At 42.7% G+C, this 25,950-nt stretch overlaps 1 protein-coding gene across 1 annotated transcript in view; it reads left to right on the forward strand.

Moving 5' to 3' along the window:
- csmd3b (CUB and Sushi multiple domains 3b) overlaps positions 1-23,776 on the forward strand; it is a 2,128,577-nt gene extending 2,104,801 nt beyond the window's left edge. The window contains exons 67-70 of the mRNA XM_078541225.1: positions 273-382; positions 15,462-15,549; positions 18,697-18,832; positions 21,596-23,776. Of these exons, the coding sequence (XP_078397351.1) occupies positions 273-382; positions 15,462-15,549; positions 18,697-18,832; positions 21,596-21,755 (494 nt within the window). The 3' untranslated portion in view covers positions 21,756-23,776. The remainder of the gene's footprint in view (positions 1-272; positions 383-15,461; positions 15,550-18,696; positions 18,833-21,595) is intronic.
- The last annotated feature ends 2,174 nt before the right edge of the window (positions 23,777-25,950 follow it).

Consider the following 25,950-nt stretch of genomic DNA (forward strand, 5'->3'; position numbering starts at 1 on the left):
GCACAATTTAACTGCAAGTTCTTGTACACAGCTTGAAATACAATTTTAAGCAGATAGCACATTTTAAGGCCTGAACAGCTCTTAAATATAGTTTATTCTCAAGTCCTTGTGTCACTGCTTTGTATAGTCAGAGTATAGCAAAGTGATATTTGGCAATATGAATCATCCATGTAACCTGCTATATTTATTAAAGCTATTTTTTCTTCATTGAAATTCAAGGACCTGCTGTTCCATTTCTTGGTATAATTCTTCACTTTCTTTTGTTCCTTTAGGTGTTTACAAAAGCCAGGAAGCACGTCTAATGCTTCTAATGTACCATGTGAAAGCACCTGCCCAAGCTTCTATAAGCAAGATCAAAGATGAATGGGCTATGGATGGTTATGTAAGTACGCTCCTGTGAACTCAGTCAGATGGATTCCTCTTGGCAGGCTTATTTTATACTGACTTTAACTTCCTATATTCTTTAAAAAATATTGAATAATTGAGGATTAATCAATTAAATAATCTCAAGTAAGCAACTAATATTCCCAAATACATGGCTGGTCTTTTGCTTCAATCATTGCGGTAGATTTTGTTTTTGCCTATAATAGTTCAAAATAGGCGAGAGTAAGTCAACATCTTATTTTATATCCTTTCGTATCTTGATTTCCTTTAAAATCAGTGGAAAAAAATGTACTGAAGTCAATGGGAATGAAAACTGGGAGAGATATAAAATAGAATGCCTACTCATTATCACCCGTTTTATATTATTGCAAAAAGGCAAGAGCTACTCTACTATATAAGATACCTACTTTAGCGAAGCAGAGAATCAACATTTATCACTTGCCAGGCATGAACTTGGTGTGCTTAAAATGTTTTGCTGTGAAAACACCAGCCTCTACTTATCAATATGTATAAGTTTTACTTAGCAAAAACCGAAAGGCTTTCAAGAGTTCTATAATAGTAATGCAAATCCATGTTTACCAAGTGTATTCTTGAATATCAGAAGTAATCCAAAAACAGCACCACAACTTAGATTTATATAGTGCTTTTAACATAATGAAATATTCCAAGGTGCTTTACAGGAGCACGAAAATGCAAAATTAGGTAATGAGGTGATATTAGGCCAGATGGCCAAATGTTTGGTCAAAGATAGAGTGTGACCTCAACAGAATGCTGGGAGATTGGTGAGTTGAGGAAACCTAAAATCTCTTTCTAACTCTCAAATATTGTTTGTATTTAGCATTTAATATTTAACTGCAATTAATGTTTAAATTCTAAATCTTATCCAGGGGCCCAACAGGGAGATAGAAGCTATCCACAGGGGAACAACTGTAGATAGTTAATTAAAGAAAGTAGCTTGAACTTTTTTTTTCTGTACCCTGGCTCAGCTAATGCCTTTATCTTCAGAGCGTATAAATTCAGACATTTCAGTGTGACCTAGCACTGGAGTGCAACCTCAACAAAGTGCTGGGAGTTTGGTGAGTTGAGGGAGCTCAGTGAGGAGGGGGCAGGAGGTTCTCCTCTGCTTTTACTAACTTTTTCACCCTGTAGGAACTAGTGCTTGTTCTACTACAGGGGAAAAAGCTAGCTGTTTGATGAGTATCTGGTAAGATTCTGGTGAGCCGTTAAGGTCTATCCTATTCCTAAAGGACAAGAATTTGTGATAAGGTTAATAGAATACGCAACATAAAATAAATAATTGAATAAAATAATTAAGTGGTTAATTAAAACATCCAAGGATTGTAATGAAAGTATAATAATTTTCATAATATTTTTCTGGTTTATTGTGAAGTAGGTTTATGGGAGTAAGTATAGTTGGGTATGTGTGTGATTTAAGTACTTTTGGAGTCAAGTAGACTGCAAGTTTGAAATCATCAAAAGAAGCTAGGTGCTTGACATGCTAATGACTAAACATGGATGCTGGCTTAGCATGTAAGATGTGAAGGGAAGTTGCATTTTAAGTTAAATGAAGAGATTTGGATTTCAAAGGGATCTTAGTCTGTTTACAACTAGGCAGATAAGCAAGGCTAAGGAATGTGTTTATTTTGCCCAAAGGTTACTGACAATATTGGCAACATGAAAGTTTTTATGGTATGAGGAAGATACAGTTTCAAAGACATATGGAACAATAGAATTTACATATTAAAAAGAGAGAAACATATATAAAGGAGAATGAAAGGCTATGTGAAAAGTGAAGGCCATGAAAGATCTAACAGGAGTATGTGAAATAGCCTTAATGAAGCCTCCCATATCTGTGCATAAGTCTGCTATATAACGAAACTGAAGTTGGGGAAAAGCCATTCAGAATTCCACTGACAAGGCTATTGTGTTAACTTGCTCAGTTTGTTTTAAATATAAAATCTCTTTTGGGTTGTTGCCTTAAAGGGAGTGTAACTGGGAGTCAGGTTAATTAGGAATTTTAGGAGTTACTTTAGTACTACCTAATTGTAGTATTATGTATGTGCTTGAAGTCTTTTGTATTTTGTTAATAAATATTTCAATTTAATTTCTAAAATCTCTAAAGGTCTTGGTGGACTTATTACTTCTGATTTCAGTGCACACATCTTGTAATAAATACAAATTGCAAAACCATTGTGATAGCACAACCAAGTTTCCCTTGTGGATTTGGTTCACCTGGCACACATCATCTGCCACGTCATAACAGAATAGCAGGACAGGTGATGCGTCATGGCTGCAGCATGTGGGATCTCCTGGATACCAGTGTGATCCAGGGCAAACTCATCTGCATTAAGTGTGTGTGGCTTGAGTTTCGGCTCAGAGTCACTGAGCTGGAGGCTGAGCTGCGAGCGGACACTGTGACACATCAGGGAGGGGGAAGTTATCTGGACAATTTGTACCAGGAGGCGGTTGCGCCACTTAGGATAGGGTCTTCTGATTTGGTCAGTGGTCAAGGACAGGAGGGTGTGACTGTAAGTGAGGCAGGACCCAGAGGGCAGGAGTGCATGAGTATCAGCTTCTGAAGTTGTCCAATAGGTTTGAGGTTCTCTCAGCTTGTTTGAATGAGAGCAGGGGCTGCAGGGTCAATGAGTAAACACCATGGCGCTGTGGTACAGGAAGCCATTTAAGGTGGGGGAGCAAAACGGAATGAAGTGGCAGTAGGGATAGACACTGAGCAAGAGTCCAGACAGCTGTTTTGCCTGCCAGGGTTCAGGACAGCTGTTCAGGGTTGAAGAGGATCTTGCAGTGGGAGGGGTGGGGGAGTGGGTGGGGGAATTTAGTTGTTCTAGTCTATGTAGGTACCAATGACATAGGTAGAAGTAGGAAAGAGGTTCTGCAAGGAGAGTATGAGGACCTAGGCACTAAATTGAAAAGCAGAACCTCAAAGGTTATAATCTCTGGATTATTACCTGAGCCATGTGAAAATTGGCATAGGGCAAATAAGATTAGAGAAATTAATGCTACCGTCAAGCTAAAAAGATGTTCTGCCAATCACACAAATGAGTAATATGGTATATGAATTTCATTGCCGGTATGATGCTAGGTATGTAGGCTGTACACCTCAAAGACTGGTGGATCATATCAAGTCACAATGGGCAAGGTACAGACCGTGCCCAACCAGCCCGTGCTTACAAACCTCAAAACACAGTGTCCAACGTTAGATGTAATTTCATGATTGGTCAACATTTGCTAAATAATCCTCAATGTGCTAAGAATTACGCTGACAACCAATTTAAGCTTGTCAGTCGGGCTGCGTGTACTGAAAGCTATTTACAGTAGCACACAGGGCCCTGTTCTTTGTAGATAGAAAAAGCATGTACATACATTGCTCCTGTTTTAGCTAAACAAAATAAGTGACTGCCCTTCGGTGACTCATTCCTCAACCTTGACCAATCAGGGTCAAGCTGCCTGGTTTAAATTTCAAACGATTCTAAGAAAAATTCTAAGGGGGGACCCACCACCCGTGGTTAACTAAAGAAGTTAAGGAAAACATCAAACTTAAGTGAAAAACATAATACTGTGCAAAGATGAGTGGCAGGGCAGATGGTTGGTTATAATATAAAGAACAGCAGAGAATGACTAAAAGATTGACCAGGAGAAAGAAATTAGAGTATGAGAGGAAACTAGCTAGAAATATGAAAATGGATAGCAAGAGCTTCTACAGGTATTTAAAAAGGAAAAAAAGTAAGTAAAGTGAATGTTGGTCCTCTAGAGAGTGACAATGGGGAGTTAACAGTAAATAATAAGGAAATGATGGATGAAATGAACAAATACTTTGTTGCTATAGAGGATTCAAAAAACATTCCAGTAATAGCTGTGAAACAAGAGGTGAAAGGAAGAGAGGAACTTGGTGAGATTACAATCACTAGGGAAGCGGTACTGATCAAACTGTTGGAGCTGCGAGCTGACAAGTCTCTGGGTCCTGATGGACTTCATCCTAGAGTCTTAAAAGAGATGGAAAATGAGGTAGTAGATGCGTTGGTGTTAATTTTCTAAAATTCCCTAAATTCTGGAAAGGTTCCACCAGACTGGAAAGTAGCAAATATATTCTATTCGAGAAGGAAGGGAGGCAAAAAACAGGAAACTATAGGCCAGTTAGGTTGACCTTTATAGTGGGGAAGGTGTTAGAATCAATAATTAAGAAGGTTATAGCTGGATACTCAGAAAAACTCAAGGGACTGGATTTTACTGTCGGCGAGTGGGGGCTGGGCCCGCTCGCTGATGCGTAAAATGACGCGCGGTGACGGGCAGAACTTCCGAAGCCACCGCGCCCCATTTAAATTTTCAGGAAGGCGGGGCCGCAGCAAAATCAGCTGCGGGCCTGCCGACCTGTCAATGGCCAATTGAGGCCATTGACAGAGCAATTAAAGTAATTAGTGGACCTGCCCGCCAACCTTAAGGTGCCATGGGCGGGATGAGGTTTCATGTAGGGTTTTTAAAATTTTTAATAAAGTTTTTTTGGAAATTATGAACATGTCCCAACTCATGTGACATTGACCCATGAGGGGACATGTAAGGGATTTTTTTTTTTCTCTATTTTTAATATTTTTGAAAGTAGAGGTGATCTCCCTGAGGCAGCACCTAGCCTCAGGGAGATGAGTGCACTCTTTTGTGCGCATGCGCGAAAGAACGCACTCTCGATTTTAGGCATTCCCCCGCCCACATAGGAAGCGCATAGCGCTTCTCTGCGGATGTCACGCTGGGCGGACCTTAATTGGCCCGCCCACATAAAATGGCGCCACACCTCCAATCGGGAACGCCGATCAGAAGCGCGTCTGCACGCGCCCGCCCATCAACTTCCCCCCCAACGGAGGGAAAATTCAGCCCAAGGTAATCGGGAAGAGTCAGAATGGTTTTGTGAAAGGAAAATCATGTTTAACCAATTTACTGGAGTTCTTTGAAGGAGTAACATGTGCTGTGGATAAAGGGGAGGCTGTAGATGTCTGTACTTGGATTTCAATAAGGCATTTGACAAGGTGCCACATCAAAGGCTATTGCAGACAAAAAAGCTCATGGTGTAGGGGGTAACATGTTAACATGGATAGGAGATTGGTTGGCTGGCAGAAAACAAAGTGTATGCATAAATTAGTCTTTTTCTGATTGGCAGGATGTGACAACCCACACCCGCAGGGGTCTGTGCTGGGGCCTCAACCTTTCACAGTTTATATCAATGACTTAGATGACGGGAGCTAAGTTATGGTGGAAAAATTTGTAGACGACACAAAGATAAGTAGGAAGGTATTTTGTGAAGAAGACATAAGGAGATTGCAGACAGATATAGTTAGGTTGAGTGAGTGGGTAAGGGTCTGACAGATGGAATACGATGTGGGAAAATGTGAGGTTGTTCATTTGGCAGGAAGAATAAAAAAAGCAGAGTATTACTTAAATGGAGAACAGCTGCAGAATTCCGTGGTGCAGAGGGATTTGGGTGTTCTGGTTCATGAGTCACAGGGGTTTGGTATGCAGGTACAGCAAGTAATTAATAAGGCTAATGAAATGCTATCCTTTATTTCAGAGGAATTGAATACAAAAGTAAAGATGTTATGCTTCAGTTATACAGGGCATTGGCGAGACCACACCTCGAATACTATGTGCAATTTTGGTCACCTTATTTAAGTAAGGATGTAAATGTGTTGCAGGCAGTTCAGAGGAGGTTTATTTGATTGATACCTGGAATGAGTGGATTGTCTTATGTGGAAAAGTTGGAAAGACTGGGCTTGTTTTCACTGGAGTTTAGAAGAGTGAGGGGTGACTTGATTGAAGTATTTAAGATCTTGAATGGCCTTGACAAGGTGGACGTGGAAAGGATGTTTCCTCTTTTGGATGAGTCCAGAACTAGGGGACACTGTTTTAAAATTAGCGGTTGTTATTTTAGGACAGAGATGAGGGGAATTTTTTTTCTCTCAAGCGGGTTGTGTGGCTTTGGAACTCTGCCTCAGAAGGTGATGGAGGCAAGGCCATTGAATATTTTTAAGACAGAGGTAGATAGATTCTTGTTAGGCAAGGGAATCAAAGATTACCGGGGTAGATGGGAATGTGGAAATCGAAACACAAACAGATCAGCCATGATCTTATTGAATCGCAGAGCAGGCTTGAGTGGCCGAATGGCCTACTTCTGTTCCTGTTTGTATGTTCGTATAGCTTTTAAGGAGTGTTTTGGAGGTGCTATGATCTCATCTGATGTTACTACTTGACAAGTCAGATCCCAGAGTGAAACCTGGGTTGAAAGATCGTAACTTTTACCTTTTTTTTAGAAACGATGGAGGTAAATTACTGAACAAATTCACAGGAGTCTGCTGATGAACTTTAAAGAAAAAGAATAAAACATTTATTAAACAAGAAAAAATGAACTATATTACACCAGACAAACAGGCTGGAAAGATATCCAACACAAACACAAAGAAATGATTCAAATCACACTATTCCTTTATCCCAGCAATATCTTTACAGATACATACCAATTCAGACAGATAAACAATTTACGCTAGCTATCTTATACTCTAATATTCAGCGTAAGTGTGCAGTACATGTGAACCAACTGGTGAAATGAGGTCAGACATGCCACACTCCAAAGTAATTGACAAATGTGACCAAAGAAGATTCTATGGATTTTTCAACAACCCACCCAGACCCTTGTCACACCATGAACTAACCAGTCTCACTTAAACTGTCTTTCTCACAAGGGTTTCCAATCTGCACATTTGAAACACTTTCCTTAGAATTCTCTTCAAACGTCACTCCCACTCAGATGGCTTTCCCAAGGATCCACCTCCAGGGTTTCAATCTCACCTTCCGAGATTCCTTTCCCCTGGATTGCCGAGTATACACAAGCTTCATCTTCCAAGCACACTTCCAGATCTTTGGGTACGCCAAGCAGAACACCACTGTTCCAAAGGGTACCTTCATCCTTACAGCTCACAGCATGGAGTCACCAACCTTCAGCTGTCCTCTTGGATCTTCAGAGCTTCTCTCAACTCCACTTTGCTTCAAGTCTGCTCCTCGTAGCTCTTCCTTTAACTTGGAGCCTTTTTCTCTGCTCCTTTCTCTGACCTTTACTGAATGGGATCTGTTTCTGATTTCTGCCCTTGTCCCTTACCTGGAACTGTCTTCTTGGACCTGCTTCTGTTCCACTCCCTGTTTTGAGACCTTCTGGTTTGGAACATTTCTCCGTGTCTCCCTCCAAGTGTCCTGCTCCCTGGGACACCTTCTCTGCAGTGGTGCTCCTCTTCAGGTCACCTGACCTGCAATTTCATACTGTTTCACTTTTTTCCTTCTTTTCCTTCTGTGCATGTGCACAAGGCTTGTTCCCGGCCTGAAGAATGCATATGCGGCCATTCTCTGGCTGGCGCATACGCAGAAAACACAACAACGGGAAAAGATTCAAACTGCGCATGTGCAGCCATTCTCTGGCCGGCACATGCGCGGGGCCCTCAGGGAACTGGAGCTCCCGAACTCCTGATCTAAACTCAAGGTAAGTATTGGAGTTCATTACAAAGAAAGAAATAGAAATGGAGAATCACAAAGATTTGGGGAGTGAATAGCAGAGCTTGGATCTTTGGTAACTGAAGGCATGGCCACACATAGTGGAGTAATTACAATCTAAGAAGCTCAATAGGCCAGGAATAGATCAGAACAGATATCTCAGAGGGTTGTGGACCTGGATATTGCAGAGATTGGGAAGGGCCAAGGCCACTGATCAATTTCAAAGCAAGGATGGGAATTTTAACATCAAGGTGTTGCTTTACTGGGAGCCAATATAGGTCAATGAGCGCAGGGTTGATGGGTAAATGGGACTTGGCATAGAAAGGATATGGGAAGCAAAGTTTTAGGTAGTAATGGGCAGAATTTTGCCGTCGGCGAGCTGGGGCCGGGGCCCGCTCGCCGACACATAAAATGACGTCGGGTGGAACCCGCGACATCACCCCACTCCATGTAAATTTTCAAGAAGGCGGGGGCGCAACAAAATTAGCTGCGGGCCTGCCGACCTGTCAATGGCCACTTGAGGCCATTGACAGGATCAATTAACCAACTAAAGGACCTGCCCGTCCAACCTTGATGTTGATGGGTCGGCCAGGAGCTCTGGCGGCAAATAGGAAAAACATGAAACCTCATCCACTGGCGGGATGAGGTTTCATTGTCACATGAGGGGACATGTAAGGGATTTTTATTTTCTATTTTTAATATTTTTACAAGTCCAGGCGATCTCCCTGAGGCTGCGCTTAGCCTCAGGGAGATGTGCGCTCTTTAGTGCGCATGCGCAAAAGAGCGCACTCTCAATTTCAGGGATTCCCCCCACCGCCCGCACAGGGAGCTCATAGCGCTTCCCAGCAGACGTCACGCTGGGTGGGTCTTAATTGGTCTGCCCAAGTAAAATGGCGGCGCAGCCCCAATCGCTGACGGCGATCAGCTCCGCGCCCGCCCGCCCGACAGGCAGAAAATTCTGCCCAATAAGTTTGAGGAGGGATGAATATGGAATGCCAGCGAGGAATGAGTTGGAATATCCAAATATAGAGGTAACAAAGGCATGGTAATGAGGGATTCAGCGGCTGATGAACTGAGGCAAGGGGGATATTGCAGAGTTGGAAATAGACGGTCTCAGTGATGGTGCGAATATATGGTTGGAAGCTCATGCAGGGTCAAATATGGCATTAAGTTTACGAACAGTCTAGCTTAGTCTCAGACAGTTGCGTGAGAGAGGGATGGAGACGGGAGCTAAATAACATAGTTTGGAGCAGAGACCAAAGACAATGGCTCCAGTCTTCCCCATTTTAAATGGAGGAAGTGTCCCCTCATCCAGTATTGGATGTTAAATAAGCACTCTGATAATTTAGTAACAGTCAAGGAGTCAAGAGAAATGGTGGTGATGGAGAACTGTGTGTTGTCAGGGTACATATATAAACCACCATTTTTTAAACGACATTGCCAAGAGGCAACATAAGGGTGAAAAATTTGATGGAATTTGAGGGTAGATCTATAGGAGACACATCTATAAGAGATAACAGTGTAGGATTGGGAAGGGAGGCCTTTGCAAGTGATTCTCTGGCTACAAAGAGATAGATAAGAATGAAACAAAAACAAAAAATACTGGAAAAACTCAGCAGATCTGACAGCATCGGTGGAGAGAAAGACAGAGTTAACGTTTCAAGTCTGTATGACTCTTCTTCAGAACTAAAGAGAAGCAAAAATGTGATGAAATATATACTGTTTAAGAGGGGTGGGACAGGTGAAGTTGGATAGAAGGCCAGTGATAGATGGAGGCAAAGGAGAGGTCGCAAAAGATGTCATAAACAAATGGTCGAAGGGGTGTTGATGGTGGCGACACTGGCTAAAGGAGTTGCTAATGGAGACATTAAGAGTAGAAAGCAGGATGAGCAAGTGACAGATGGCCCTAGTGGGGGTGGGCAATTTTTGTTTTTGTTTCAGATTTCCAGCATCCGCAGTATTTTGCTTTCAGATAACAATGAAAACAAGTGATTGCAGTCCCACCACCTGGTCAACAAGCATTGGAGGAGGATGGTGTGGTCAACTGTGTCAAAGGCTGCAGACAGGCTCAGAGGGACGAGGAGGGAAAGTTTACCTTTGTCACAGTAACATGGAAAGTTATTTGTGACTTTGATAAGAACCGTTTTGATTCTGTGGCAGGGACAGAAACCTGATTGGAGGGATTCAAACATTGAGTTTTAGGAAAGATGGGCAGAGATTCGACAGGCAACAACAATTTCAAGGACTTCGGAAAGGAAGGTTGAAGATGGATGGTAGTTTGCATCAAGGGTTCGATTTTGAGGATGATGGCAGATTTAAAGGAGGGGGGTAGTACTGAGGAGCAGTTTAGTGGGAATAGAATCAAGGGAGCAGGAACTGGATCTCGTGGACAAAATGAACTGTGAATTCAGGGCTAGGGCAGGGTGGAGCTGCAGAAGAAATTTGGGTTGGTGGCAGGGAGGGAAGTGGTAGATGTAACTGATTGGATGGCTTTGATCTAAGTGACAAAGAAGTTGGTGAGCTCCTTGCACTTATTGTTGGAGGTGAGAGCGTAGGTCAAATGGAGAGGGGTTTAGGAAGATGGTTTGCAGTAGAGAAGAGGAGTCGGGAGGTTATCTTTGCTTTTAAGGAGCATCCTGGAATAATGAGTAGTTTTATCAGATAAGAGCAGGACTCAATAGTATTTTATACGGTTCAGTCAGATCCCCTGGTGTATGGCTAAACCATTGTGCCATATCCTTTGGGGACCATATCCATTGGACTTCACGAAATGGAGATCAGAGCCATAGCAGGGGGAATGGCCAGCAAATGAAAGTAATAGTTTTCTTGAGGACTGGGGCATCAAAGGTACGGATGAGGATGCAGTTCATCAAAACAGCAACTGCAGAAATGTTATGGTGAAAAAATGTCCAATAGCTAATAGTGGGATAAAAACAAAAACATACTGGAAATACTCAGCAGGTTTGGCAGCATCTGTAGAAAGAAATAGAGTTAATGTTTCAGATTGATGACCTTTCATCAGAAATCAGAACTTTCTCATGAAAGGTCAACGAACTGTAATATTGACCTGATTTTCACTGAGTCCCGGGCTGTCTGAATATCGGGAGTGCCTTTCAAGGGTGTGGGCTGCTTCCTATCAGAAGCCCACATTCGGCACCTGGCCGACTTCATTGCAGAGATAGGGATCTCCAATTCCTCTGCAATTTTCATGGAGTCAGGCCAAGTGTTTAAAGATTTGTGTTCCATGGCCCCTTAGGGGAGTCATGAACCCTAGTGTGCATAAGGGGACCTTTTAACAGGTAAGTTCAAATGGTCCCCCTCATGTCCCTATGGCAGGCTCTGCCCTTCCATCCACCCCCTATGTCCCCCATGCCCATTATGCCAAGCTCTGGCACTTCCATGCTCATTGTCCCACTGTACACTTTCTCGACCCAATGAACATCACAGTGTAAAGTGGAATGTGTAAAAAAAAGCTTTGGAAAAAATGTACGCCATTGATAAATTTTTCCTATGAGAAAAAAAGGTCTGGACAGAAAGTTGTTCAAAATGTCAGTCATCCAGGCCCTATTAAGTATTAAAAAAATCACAAATCACAAACATTTGAATCCACTTAACTTGTGTCAGTAGACATAGTGAAATTGACAGCAGAGATCAGAGAGCCTGAACACTTTTTAAATTCTTTGATGGGATGTGGGCGCCATTGGCTAGGTCAGCAATTTTATTGCCCACCCCAAATTGCCCTTGAGAAGGTGGTGGTGAATCACCTTCTTGAACTGCTGCAGTCCATGTGGTGTAGGTTGGAGAGGGACAAGGCCCATGGAGTGATTTGAAAACAAGGATGAGAATTTTAAAACATGCATTGCTTAACCGGGAGCCAGTGTAGGTCAGTGAGCGCAGAGATGATGGGTGAATGGGACTTATGGTGAGTTAGGATGGGGGCAGCAGAATTTTAGACAGCCTCAAGTTTACAGAGGGTAGAATGTGGGAGATTGTTGAGTGCATTGGAACAGTCAAGTCTGGAGGTAATTAAGGCATGGATGAGAGCTTTAGCAGCTGACGAGGCAGGGATACAGTCAAGCGAAACAATGGAGGCGGAAGTAGGCGGTCTTAGTGACAGTGTGCATATATGATCAGAAGTTCAATTTTGCATTAAGTACTTCTGCAAGTTTGTGAACAGTTTGATTAAGCCTGAGACAGCTGCCAGGGCAAACGATGGAGTCAGTAGCTAAATAACAGAGTTTGCAGCGGGGGACGTAAAAAAATATTAATGGGAGGAAATTTCCATTAATCGAGTGCTGGATGTCACATGAGTAGTCTGATCGTTCAGACACAGTGGTGGAGTCAAGAGAGGTAATAGTGAGGTAGAGCAGGGTGTTGTCAACGCACATGTGGAAACCAATTTGCTTTCAGATGATGTCTCTGAGTGGCAGCACATACATGGGAAATGGGAGGGAGCCAAGGGTGAATCGCTGGGGGACTCCAAAGGTAAAGGAGCAGGAACAGAAGTTATTGCAGTAGTCTGAAGTCTCCTCCAATCCCCGAACTCTCTCAGATATCAGTGCTTCTCTAATGCTGACCCATTGAGCATCTCGGATTTTAATTGCTCCACTATCGGTGGCTGTGCCTTCAGCTGCCTAGGCCCAAAACTATGGAATTCCCTCTCCATACCTCTCTTTACTCTTTACTTCTCTTTCCAACTTAAAATCGACCTCTTTGACCAAGCTTTTCACCTTAATATCAGCTTAAGTGGAGTATTATCAAATTTTACTTTATAACACTCCTGTAATTTGCCTTGAGATATTTTGTTACATTTAAGACACTATATAAATACAAGCAGTTGTAATTGTTGTTATTATCTGGTAAATAGAAAACAGTAATTCTGCAGCTCAGGTGAAGCATTAACTCCAGCATAGGCCAGTTGGTCCAAATGGCCTGTTTCTGTGGGCAGAATTTTCCCGTTGGCGTGCGGGGGCGGGCCCCACACGTCCACACGTAAAATGGCATGTGGTGACGTCGGGCAAGCATCCCGACATCACGGCGCGCCATCGCGATATTTCGTTGGGCAGGCGCACGATGATATCCTCTGTGTGCCCGCCATTAATTAACGGGCCTCTTTAAGGCCCTTGACTCACCAATAAATAAATCGATTTTTGCGCGCCCGTGCAATCATCAGCTCGGTGCAGTAGACAGGCGGGTAGGACATATCTGTATAAACCTCATCCATGGGCAGGATAAGAGGGCTCGCTGGGGTCATGAGCGGTGAAGCAGCTACCTCAATATGTCTGAGGTGCAATGCCAAAGGAGGCTCCGTCTCTCAAGGGAGACAGTCAACTATATCTGTCAGATGATTGGGCCTGAGATCTCCACTAACTGTATGGGTGGACACCCCATGCCAGTGGCACTAAAGGTCACAGCTGCCCTCAACTTCTATGCGTCTGGCTCCTCCCAGGGCTTGGTGGGTGATCTTTGCGGTGTCTCCCAATCTGCTGTACACACTTGTGTCAAGCAGGTTACAGACGCTCTGTTCAGGCATGCATTGATCTTCATCCACTGCCGTTGGGACCAGGCAAGTCAGACACAGCGAGCCAGAGGCTTCGCGGCCATTACTGGCTTCCCCCGCGTCCAGGGTGCTATGGGCTGCACACATGTGGCCATCAAGGCACCAGCAGGTGAGCCCGGTGCCTTCATCAACAGGAAGGGATTCCACTCCATGAACGTGCAGATAGTGTGTGATCACAGGATGCTGATTCTACAAGTCTGTGTAAGGTACCCAGGCAGCTCCCACGACACCTACATCCTCAGGCACTCGCAGGTGCTGGGGCTCTTCAGTGCTCTGGCCTGGCTTGATGGCTGGCTGGTGGGTGACAAGGGCTATCCCCTCAGAAGGTGGCTCATGACGCTCTCCGCCATCCAAGAACAGAAGCTGAGCAGCGGTCCAATAGGAGCCACGCCTCCACAAGCAGTGGAGAGAACCCTTGGTCTTCTCAAGATGCGCTTCCGATGCCTGGATGGCTCGGGGGGCGCACTCCAGTACCCCCCAGATCGTGTGTCGGTGATAGTGCACAATCTTGCACTGGAAAGGGGGGGACGCAGTGGATGATGAAGACATCGACGCAGTGTCTGCGGCTGCACATGATGAGTTCAGCAGTGAGTCCGAGGATGAGCACGCACAGGGAAATGCTGAGGGGGTACACACTGACCTGGGCATACTGCAGGGAGGCAGGGACACCCGAGAGGCTTTAATCCAACAAACCTTAACCCCTTCCCCCAACCCTCCCTTGGCCACATGCTGCCTACATTGCATTAGGCACCACATGGTATATCCTTCCATAGCAAGGAGGCGCAAGCATGTGGAGCACAGAGGGCAGCAGATGGTTCTTTGCCACGCCACCTTGAAGCTCCCCTCCCAGCATGTCAGCACCCTAACTTGGACATGTCCTGGAGTCCCAGCACTGCGCCTAGGTGCAGCTCCTCCAGGTTGCCCCCAAATCAGTCATGTGGGTCTCAGTGTACCACATGCTGCGGTGGCAGAACCCATCTCTTCACCACCCTCTCAGGGTGACCTCGGCATAGGCAATATCTGCTAGCCCACCCAGCAAAGGACACATGCCATCTATGATTCAATGCAGTCACTACACTCAGACTTGGGGGGCGGGGGGGCAGCAGGGGGGAAAGCCTACCTGCTGGGTTAAGTGACCAATGCCAACATTGTCCTCACCCTTCCAGAGCACAACAAATCGTTGAAGCGCTTGTGACACTGGATCCAGGTGCGCCACACCACGTCACAGGAGCTCACCACCTCCGTCATCTCCTCCCAGGCACGTTTCGTCATGTGGGGGAGGGCCTCCTCCTTCTGCCCTGGGGAACCAGCACCTCCCGACGTGCTACCACCTCCTCAAGAAGGGCAGCAAGGCAGACATCGGATAAATGAGGTGCACACTGGCCCCCCACCCTACCCTCCGACCTGGCCTGCCCCAATAGCCTACCCTCCGGCCTGGTCTGCCCTGATGGCCTACCCTCCGGACTGGCATAACTTCTTTTGCCCCTCTGTAGGGCCCTTCACCCAGCCATTGCGAGCAGCCTTTCCAAGGCTGCCAGGCCTTCCTTTATACAGGCCGCCGAGTTGCCATTGGACCCGGCAGGCTGAGCGCGCCCGCCGCCACCCACCCACCCTCGCTATGCATGGGAGTCATGAAGCACGCTGGACCGGCCTTAATTGGCCCGCCTGCTTAAAGTGGCTGCATGGACCCGATCACAAGCGGCGATCGGGTCTGCGCCCACTCGCGCCCGGTCCAGTTCTGACCCCCCACCAACCAGAAAATTCTGCCCTGTGTTGCACACTCAATGTAATTCATTCAAATCATGCTCATGAAGTTTCAAGAGGCACTTCACCTTATGAGGATGATTCTGCTCCATAAACAGGTGTTTTCTGGGTGCATTTTTTCATTCCGTTTTCTTTCCTCTATTGTCAAAGTGTGGAAAAGTCCATTATTTTTATTTTTTATCATTATTATATCAGTACATTCTTACTTTGCCAGGTTTCTGCTGAGCCTGATGGTGCGACATACGTCTTTCAAGGATTTATACAGGGTGAAGATTATGGACAATTTGGAGTACAGAGACTGGGTAAATCCTGATGATAACCACATTGAATTAGAAATCATATATAGACTTTTATTTAATGAGGATCGTAACCTTCTCTGTTTTGGGAGATACCGACTGCACCTGTTCATGACAGTGGCCACCAAGTGCAAGCATTTTTGTGTTTTGCTGCCCGTGTCAAAAATACAATATCAGTCAATCAGTCACACCTGCTGTCCCACTCTTGATTATGATAAAAGCCTTTTTTGTTATCCTCCTCTAATGGCATCCTTCACTTTTTCCACCTGTAAATTTAAGAAGCATTGCTTCAAGGAACAGAGACTGAGATATATGTGAAGCTGATTAGAATCACGAACTGGCACACAGAACAAGTGGAGCTAAAGGATGATTCTGGAGTTGCTTTGAACTGCTTCACATTTGTTTTCTCCCCATCCCCACCCCATGGCCCCAGTCTAATGTTCCTTTCTCTCTTGTGAGGCATCCAACCTAAACGAACTGTCTGAGAACAAGGAAAGGAGGAAATATGTGAAGAGCCACTTCCTTAATAGCTGTGCCACTGCTCCCTCTATTTGTTTTTCCAAATGTAAATGTTTTCTTTAGAAAATTAAACTGCTATTGATGCTCTTACTACTGTTCTGACTAGCATTACTTGAGCAGATTTTATTTCTCTCTCTTTTCTGTACACTGTCTCTAGCTGAAAGGCTGAAAATGCAAATAAACCCCAGTTAAGTGGTTTATATCTCCCACACCACAGTCACCCATTAGTAAAAACGTGACCTTGGGGTAACCCTTACTTTTTGTTTCCTCCTTTTGATCTTTGCTCAGTAATTTCCCGCAATGGGAGGTCATTAGAGAAGAATTTTCCCCACACCTTAATCACTTTGGGGTGATTAGATTACTGCTTAAATAACGTATTTGCTAGTACTGTAAATTCGGATAGGAATGGAAAAACGTTCAATAGGTGGTAGCATTGCAGCCAAATTTTATCTGTGAATACTTATGATTTCTGCTGCGACTATAGTAGGACTTTCCTTGTCCTATCAAGTTTCTGCATAAAAACACTATTCTCCTAATTTTTGTAATTTATTCTTTTGGTGACTGATGTTGCAAAACATGGGTACCAGCACTGCTCCTGTAACTCCCTCATGTGGCCATTCACCATGTATGAGCCTACATAAGTATCAATAACTACCTGATCATTAGGATATCACAGCCAAACCCAAGCTAGAGCCCAATCCCGTTCTTACCTGGTATTCACACATTTTAGCTTCTCCAGGCCAAGCATGCGGGAACCAAGCCCTAATGCCAAACCAGCTGAGATCACCACCAAATGAGGTGGTGTAAAAGTTTTAGGAGTGTTTATTAAACATTAGATCTGTCCCTGAAATTATTAAAGGTATAATTTTAAAAAGCTAGTGCTGAATCCAATTACAATTAAATTGGCTGAGTAAAGTTTGCAGAAACACCCTCACTGGAATTTTACAAGCCATTAGCAATCTGCAAACTTCCCTCACTCACAGGTCTTAACCTATAATTGACTTTAAAATATCAACAGTGACTTTGTGGTCTGCAAAGAGCCCATTGAAACATAAATCCATGTTTGTAGTTGAATAAAAAAAACGTGCAGAATATGATATAATGCTCCCATTCTTATGAAACCATGTCATCAAACCTACTGTGAATAACACCATGCCATATCTGCCAGTATATTTATTTCCACACATGGGAACACCACTACCTGGAAGCTCCCCTCTAGCCGCTCACCACTCTGACTTGAAAATATATCGCTGCTAGGTCAAACTGTCGCTGGGTTAAATTCCTGGACCGCTCCCCCAAACAGCACTGTGGGTGTACCTACACTACATGGACTGCAGTGGTTTAAGAAGGCAACTCATCACCACCTTCTCAAGGGCAATTAGGGATGGGCAGTAAACGCTGGCCTAACCAGTGGTGCCCACATCCCTTGAATGAATAAAAGAAAAGACTTTGTTAAACTTTTCCTCTTGTATTGATTTGTTGCAGTTTAATTGATTTTCCCCATTTAGTTCTTCTTAACTGACACTCAAAAGTGGACTATGAAAAATGATGCTGCACCATACTGCTATAGGTGCCACATCCATTGTAAAATTCTTTACCAGATTATTTCTGTTACTCCTTATCTTTTAAATGTCTAATCTGAACAGTTTTGTGTTGCTGGTGCATGCTAATTCCAGAAATAACTTTCTTTCACGGTCACTCAAACCTGAAACAACTGTCACATAATGTGAAACTTTCATTATCAATTCCTTCAAAAATTATAATGGAGATAAAATCTGTTTTATTTTATTATATTGTATCAACATTGAACATTTTAAATTACTTCTCCTTTGAGCCATTCATATTTCTATGTAACTGTAATGCAGCACCTCAATTGCATTGATTTTTTTTTAATTACAAATTTGGAAGCACAGTTTTGTTTGTGCATTTTAAGCCTATTTGTATTATCTTACCAGATCCTCCCATTAAGTTTTTTTTTAATCAATGTGCTGATCTAAGCCAGTGTTATAAACTATCCTAATGTGATAGAAATTTTTTAAAAGTTTTAGTTTTAATGTAAGACTCATAAAGCATTTAAGTAGGGTGATATAGAACTAATAGTATTATTGGTGACACTTGCACTGATCTATGAGCTAACTTATTGAATTAGTCAGCCATGACAGCATCAATATAAGAAAAATGCTCAGAATTGTGTAAGTACAAATTACTCTTTCCTACCCTTTACTATGGCCACCAATTTATATGTTGCAAAGAATTAAAAAGAAGTAATCGAAAAATAAGGTGTTTGTCAAATATTTTAATTATCTTAATGGCCACTTCTTTGACCAACCACTCAAAGTCACCATTGTGTACAGTGGAAATGTGATGATTGTTCATTGGTTATTGAGCTATTAAATTTATCAGGAAAGCTAATGCTCATTGTATGAACATTGAGCAGCTATGCAACTAAATTTAACAGCAATCATTCTAATAGCTACTTGGAGAATTTGAATATAAAAGAGCAGATCAAATTAAACGCAAAAGAAAATTTCTCTCAGCGATGTGGAGGAAACTTGTAGGCTGTAATTTGCACCAGCAAGTTTCTGACAAGGTGATTGCTGTTTTCTGTCTTAACAGTGTAACTTTCTGTTCCAGGTCTGAACTCAACTCACGGCTCAAATTCTCCCAATCCACCGCATGGTACTAACAGTAGCTCTGTGGCCATCGCCATCCTTGTGCCTTTTTTTGCTCTTATATTTGCAGGATTTGGGTTTTACCTTTATAAACAAAGGTTGGTATCAACTAACATTTCTCTAATCATAAATTAACTTTAACTAAATACTCAATAGTAAGGGTGTTCCTATGATATGTGACAGAAGACAGCGGAGGTTTTTGCCAAAGATGAAAACAATTGTTAGACGTGTGCTGTTCCAATAAGACATGCCTGTTTGGAAGTCTGAATTTAGCACATGATTTTGTTCCTAATTGCTAATTATAATAATTTGCACTTTGCTTTGAGGTGCTAACCCAGACATCAGCCAGCTCAGCCAGATTTGGCATGATTTCTGTGGAGCGGTACATGTGTGTTCCCCACACCCATTTCCACTGTGGAGTGCACTGGCTGGCACATAGTGACACGGTGCAGGGAAAGGAGGGTAGAGTGCACATGTTCTCGTACATGGAACTAGGTGTCCTGGTGGAGGAAATCTAGAGGGGTAAGCATATCCTATACTCACAGTGGAAAAGGACACCACTTCACCATCCTGTTTTCCTCTTCTGCAGCAGCAGAGGTGCTGCTCTGCCTGGTCAATGTCCTTCTCCCATTTCTCATCTGGATCAGGGGACCCCTTGTAAGATATCCATGGCCAAGCACTTTCATTCTCTTGGGGATTGCTAAGGTAGAGGAGCAAAGTGTTTACTCTCTTTGGGTGAAAGCCTCCTGCTGTGTTTCAGAGGTCCTCTTCATAGCTCCAAAAGCAACTGAACATGAAATAGCGATGCAATTTAAGTAACTGTTGAAATCCAGATCAACACCTTGCTTACTCTCAGATAGCCAGTTGCTGTTAGGGGATAGTGTTAGGACACATGCTAGTCACTAAGTGCCATGCAGCCTCCTCACTGGGCACTAGTAGATGTTTTAAGCAGCTCCTTACTGAACCTCCAGGTAGCTCTTCCTGGGGTAAACTTCAACTCCTTTATCAAGATAATGGGCCAAATTTTTCGAGGGGTGGCAATGGGATAGAAGCTCCGCTCCTATTTACTTACCCTGCACTGGAGCTCCACATTTCTCATCCATAATTTCGAACCAGGCCTCCTGAGAAATGTGGAGCAAACCGGGTGTCCTTCCTTTGTAGTGCAGTGGCGTCAGGGGAACCAAGCCATGTCCCCTTTTTAAGGCGCTCGCTGCCATATTCCATTAAGTTTAAATGTTCCAAAGCCACTGGCAGGTAAGTGGGTGAAGGGGTAGTGTGGCAGGTAAGTGGGTGATAGGGGTCAGATGGCAGGTGGGTGGCTGAGGGGGTAGGGTGGCAGACGGGTGGGTGAGGGGGTAGGGTGGCAGGTGGGTGAGGGGGTAGGGTGGCAGGTGGGTGGGTGAGGGGGTAGGGTGGCAGGTAAGTGGGTGAAGGAGTAGGGTGGCAGGTTGGTAGGTAAGGAGGTAGAAAGGCAGTTAAGTGGGTGAGAGGATTGGCGGGTAGTCTGGGTGGCCAAAGTTGGTGGGATAGATGGAGGTAGCCAGGGGCTAGTCTGTCAGTGGAGGGGGTGGTCGGGGGGATTGTCAGGGGGCCAGGGAGAGTTGGCAGTCGGGATTTAGTCAGGGAGTCGTTGGGGGGTGTAGTCGGGGGGTTAGTGGGGAGGGTGTAGTCGGGAGGGTCCAGTGGAGAGTTGTGGGGTCAGTAGCATAGTTACCCAGGAGCTAGAAGTGGTTTTAATCCTTCTAAAGTTTCCTGGGTAACTATTCTGCTAAGTAAGTTGGTACCATCTGAAGTCTCCAACTTTAAATCAGAGTTTTGGAGGGTTCCAGACTCAGGAATTGCCCAATGGAAGCTGAAACCTCCCGGGCAATTCCCACACAGTCCTTGCGTTGGGACACCCAAAGAGCCCCCCAGTGCATCTTCCAGGGTACCTCTCGGGTATGACCATCCGGAGACCAGAAGATCTGGTCCAATGCCTTGAGCTAAACACAGGCTAAACTGGTTTTAACACAAGACCTCAACTTAGCCAAGTGTCTGAAAGTGCAACTAAAAATCAAACCCAAAATAACAAATGCTGCATTTTAAAGCACAGCTAACTCTACCGTACCTAATAGCAAGAAGCTGATGAATAATATAATAAATCTAATTAACAAGATCAAACCTCAATTAACTTTGCAAAGCTGAAAAATCACAATGTAATTAAATACATTTTGTTAAATTAGACTAATTATTGATAAATACCTTAAGGATAAAGTCACAACTACTTAGAGTTCTCTTGGACAGCAGAAAGCAAAAGGAGAAATTCTAGAAAAGCTCTTAGAATAGTGCTGTAACCTGACAGTCTCTTGGTAATAACATTTATTGAATATATCAGTTGCTTTAAGTTGATTAGAGTTAATGAAATATATTAATATAAGAAGCTTGTTGATGTTACATTTCTAAATGTTACATTGTATTGAGAAACTGCATTGGAAAATTGAGAATAAATTATTGGAGAAATGGTTTCCACTGGCAAGAGTATTGTTAATTGAGGGCACGGTTTGGGATAATTGGCAAAAAAAAAGAAAAGCCAGTGGGAAATGGAGAGAACTGTTCTTTCTCAGCAAGTTGTTATGATTTGTAATACATTACCTGAAAGAGAGGTGGAAGCAGATTCAATAATAACTTTCAAAGGGCAACTGGATAGATACTTAAAGAAAACTTTGCAGAGCTATGGGGCAAGAATAGGCAAGTGGAAGTAATTGAGACCTAGCGAAGGCACAATGGGTTGAATGACTTCCTGTGCATCATGATGCTGCTTTATTGATATTGTACCCTGAGCTTAGATTTGAAGCTGTAACTTTTTTTGCTTTACTTTACAGGACTGCACCCAAGACACAGTATACTGGCTGCTCTGTACATGAAAACAATAATGGTCAAGCAGCTTTTGAAAACCCAATGTATGACACAAATGCAAAGTCAGCAGAAGGCAAGGCAGTTCGATTTGACCCCAATCTCAACACAGTCTGTACAATGGTATAAGGCAGGGGCATTGTTTGATCACATAACCTGATACACATCTAGCGCTTTGCATCCTTGGGACATCCAGATTTTGACTAAACCAACTTATGTACAATGCACATTTGGTTCATTGCTATTTAAAGCACACTTTTCAGGAATTTAATGTACCAGATTTATCTGAAGAACCAGAAAAAAAGAACACGTTTTCATAGCTCACCCAGTTTGAAACAGATTTGCTCTTCATTCTGTTACTGGAGAGCTTTTCAGCAACTTTAGCTGCACTCTAAGAGTGCTTAGCCACAATTTTTTCAAAAATTAAACACTTTCTCAGAAGAAAACTGCAGATACTTGAGGAGCATTGAACCTCTGTTTTCAATGTTACAAACAACGGGGGCTAGCATTTGGAATGAAGGTTGGGACACTGAATATGTAACAATGACCATGAAGTACTGTATAGCCAAGATTATTACAGGTTTTGCCTTCTGGTGTAAAAAGAAACTTTATAAGGAACAACTGCAAAACTGATTTTAAATACCTGACTGTAAAGCGGCCAGTGTGGAACTCACTAAACAGATTTCTATGGAACACTTCCAGTCTTTTTTGATTGCCGAGAGAAATCTCTTCATCTATTTAATTTTTTTTCCATATTTTTGATTTGAATTTATATTCTTCGTACAAAATGTTAAATTCTTGCCACAGAATAAAATGAGAAATATTTATACTATATATTCATATTTTCAAGTAACGCATATGCATGATATGTTGCATGCTTCATTATTATTTAATTACTCAATTGTGTTTTTTTTACAGCAAACCATTTTATTTATTGTCTAATAACGTTACGGTCTTACGTACGTACTTACTGCAGTTCATCTCGACCCTTTCAACATGAAGTGATTTATGGTGTGGATGTCATGCATTTTGCACTATTGATACTCATAGTATTATGGATGTGTGTGTTGTAATAGAGCAAACATATTTGTTTAAATCTGATTGGAGTTTTGTAAGGTGGAGAGTGCAAAAATATAGACCACGATTATGGGGGATATCAGCTGAGCCAACTGCTTTTCTTGCCCGTTTTCTAATTAAGTAAATGCATATTCCACCCCCCCGCCCCACCATTGTACATGTCCACAGTAGAGATTTGTAGATTGAGTGTTTGCTAATGAGAGACAAGAAATAGATCTCTGACATGAATGACCAAAATGTGTCTGAGAGCTCATCTTAGTTTCAAATGTTTATTCAACTGTTTTAATAGCACCCAAACTCCACATGACTCCCTACACTTGCTATTGATCACCTTCTTAACATTTGCCTTAAAGAATAGAACCATGACATACTATAATTGCAGTAGCAACAAGTCTCCACCTTCCATCTCTACTTATCAACTCTAAAGCTCATCTCATTACTCACAAACAATTGTTACCACTGTGTTAGAAAAGCATTCGCATGAAAATTTAAGAACAGAAGTACAATCAAACTAAGATAATCTGTTTTATTTTGCTGAAAGGATTATCAACTAACTGGAGATATTACTATGTTGTAATTGTAATGTATGCACTGTGCCTACCAAAAATTAATTGAGGCCAAGGTTGCTGCTCCTAAAATGTCCTATGAGTGTATTTTGTTCAATCAAAAATTTAGCATTGGGCTTCAAGATCCATTTACCTTTAATCACAAGAATTGACTACATTCAAGTATAAGAATTTTACAATGCATCTGAAGCTGTATTAAAGTTAACGGCAATTATTTTTCCTCAAATTGTCTCGCGTATGTTCCTGCTCACCCAGGTTTGTATACCATAAGTGACTGCAATAAACAAAGTACATCCATTGAAATTAGAACAAACTTTAAATTGTACCTGAAACAAATTTCATGTACGACCTCCTTACTCCTCTGTATCATGTTTATTATAATTAGATGCATAAAAATTTCTTTTGTAAAGAAATATATTTTTATGAAAAAAGAATTTGTAAAATGTATGGATCTATGATGTAAATTTTCAATACATTGTAAAAAATATAAATGGCTCAATGCTTTTGTACATTTTGTTTATGTGTGCTATTCTGTTTTCCTACAAACCTGTGTATTGTCAGTGATTTGTTTTTAGATTGTTCATTTGTGGGGTACTGATATCTTGAACAAAAACAGAATTACCTGGAAAAACTCAGCAGGTCTGGCAGCATCGGTGGAGAAGAAAACAGTTGACGTTTCGAGTCCTCATGACCCTTCGGCAGAACTGAAGTTTAGTTAGGAGAGAGGTGAAATATAAGCTGGTAAGCTGGTCTAAAGTGGGGGGCGGGGGGAGAGAGAAGTTGAGGGTGGGGTAGTTGTGGGGATAAGCAAGCAGTGATAGGAGCAGATAATCAAAAGATGTCACGGACAAAAGGATCAATGAGGTGTTGAAGGTGGTGATATTATCTAAGAAAAGTGCTAATTAAGAATGGATGGCAGGATACTCAAGGTACAGCTGTAGTGGGGGTGGGGTGGAAAGACTAACAAAGTATTAGTTGTAGATTTAAAAGTAATGGAAATAGATGGGAAAAGAAGAATCTATATAAATTATTGGGAAAAAACAGGGAGGGGGAAGAAACAGGGTGGGGATGGGGGGAGGGGGAGTTTAAGATCTAAAGTTGTTGAATTCAATATTCAGCCCGGAAGGCTGTAAAGTGCCTAGTCGGAAGATGAGGTGCTGTTCCTCCAGTTTGCATTGGGCTTCACTGGAACAATGCAGCAAGCCAAGGACAGACATGTGGGCAAGAGAACAGGGTGGAGTGTTAAAATGGCAAGCGACAGGGAGGTTTGAGTCTTTCTTGCGGACAGACCGCAGGTGTTCTGCAAAGCGGTCGCCCAGTTTGCGTTTGGTCTCTCCAATGTAGAGGAGACCGCATTGGGAGGAACGAATGCAGTAGACTAAGTTAGGGGAAATGCAAGTGAAATGCTGCTTCACTTGAAAGGAGTGTTTGGGCCCTTGGACGGTGAGGAGAGAGGAAGTGAAGGTGTTGCATCTTCTGTGTGGGCATGGGGAGGTGCCATAGGTGGGGGTTGAGGAGTAGGGGGTGATGGAGGACTGATATCTTGAAGTCTACCTTCAGTGCAGGACTGAAAGGATACTGCATTGTCACAGGTGCCATCTTTCAGATTAGGCATTAAATTGAAGGCCTCTCTGCCTGCTTTGGTAGATGTAAAAGATTCTTAGGCACTATTCGGTGATTAATAAGGGAGCTCTGCCAGTTCCTTGGTCAATATTTATTTCTCAATTAACTCCATAAAAAGAACAGTATTGACCAGTCATTTTTTTTATTATTTTCCAGACCTTGCTGTGCATAAATTGACTGCTGTGCCTTCTAGAGAACAGCAGTTACCACACTCCTGAAGTAATTCATTGGCTGTAAATATCTTTGATATTTTAAGGATGTGAAAGGCACTAATACATGCCTTACCTTTCTTTCTTACCTTCTTGCAGCTCAAAACCCAATTTTGCAAGAAGTTCTGTTGAGTCATAAATACACTGAAAACATCAGGCAGCATCAATATAATCTGTTGAAAATTGATCATGCCATTGACAAGGTAGAATCATACAAAGTGTACACTCTTTTTGTCATCAAGACTCCATGCAGAGGGACATTATCCAATGATGGAATATCTGTATTCCAACATTATATGTAATTGTTACTGTGAGAGACTCAAAAAAAATTAGCAGTTGAAATATACGCAATATATAGAATAAAGCAAGTGAGACTTTCTAAGTCACGCTGTCAGATTATCTGAGTTCATCATAAATAGCAGCAAACAGAAGAAAGTGACAAGAAAAGAAATTCCTGAAAGTTACAACTCTAAATGACTCTGCATTTCACACATAGTAAATTGCTATCCATTGGATCCAGTAGACTCAATTCAGAGAGGGAAAAATTTAAGTATTTCCATTTTCAGAGACAGAAGTCATAATTCATGATTAACCTGTGGCTGGTCCTGTTGTGACAGACAGCATGCAAAATTTGTGCTGTGTCCACATTTCAATAATTTTAGAGTGCAGCCAATTGCTGATCATGCTGCTGGCTGGCTGCACGCTCCAGAGTGGGGTGAAGTGGAGTGGGGTGGGGTGGGTGCCAAGCCGTACTCGTGCGCGTGTGTTATACACATTATAGAAAAGTTGCTGCTGACTGTGGAGGACAGGGCTAGGGAGAGAAAACATGAGCACTGGTGCTTCTCCTTT

This window comes from Cetorhinus maximus, chromosome 4 (assembly GCF_964194155.1).
Source record: "Cetorhinus maximus chromosome 4, sCetMax3.hap1.1, whole genome shotgun sequence".
Lineage (NCBI taxonomy): Eukaryota > Metazoa > Chordata > Chondrichthyes > Lamniformes > Cetorhinidae > Cetorhinus > Cetorhinus maximus.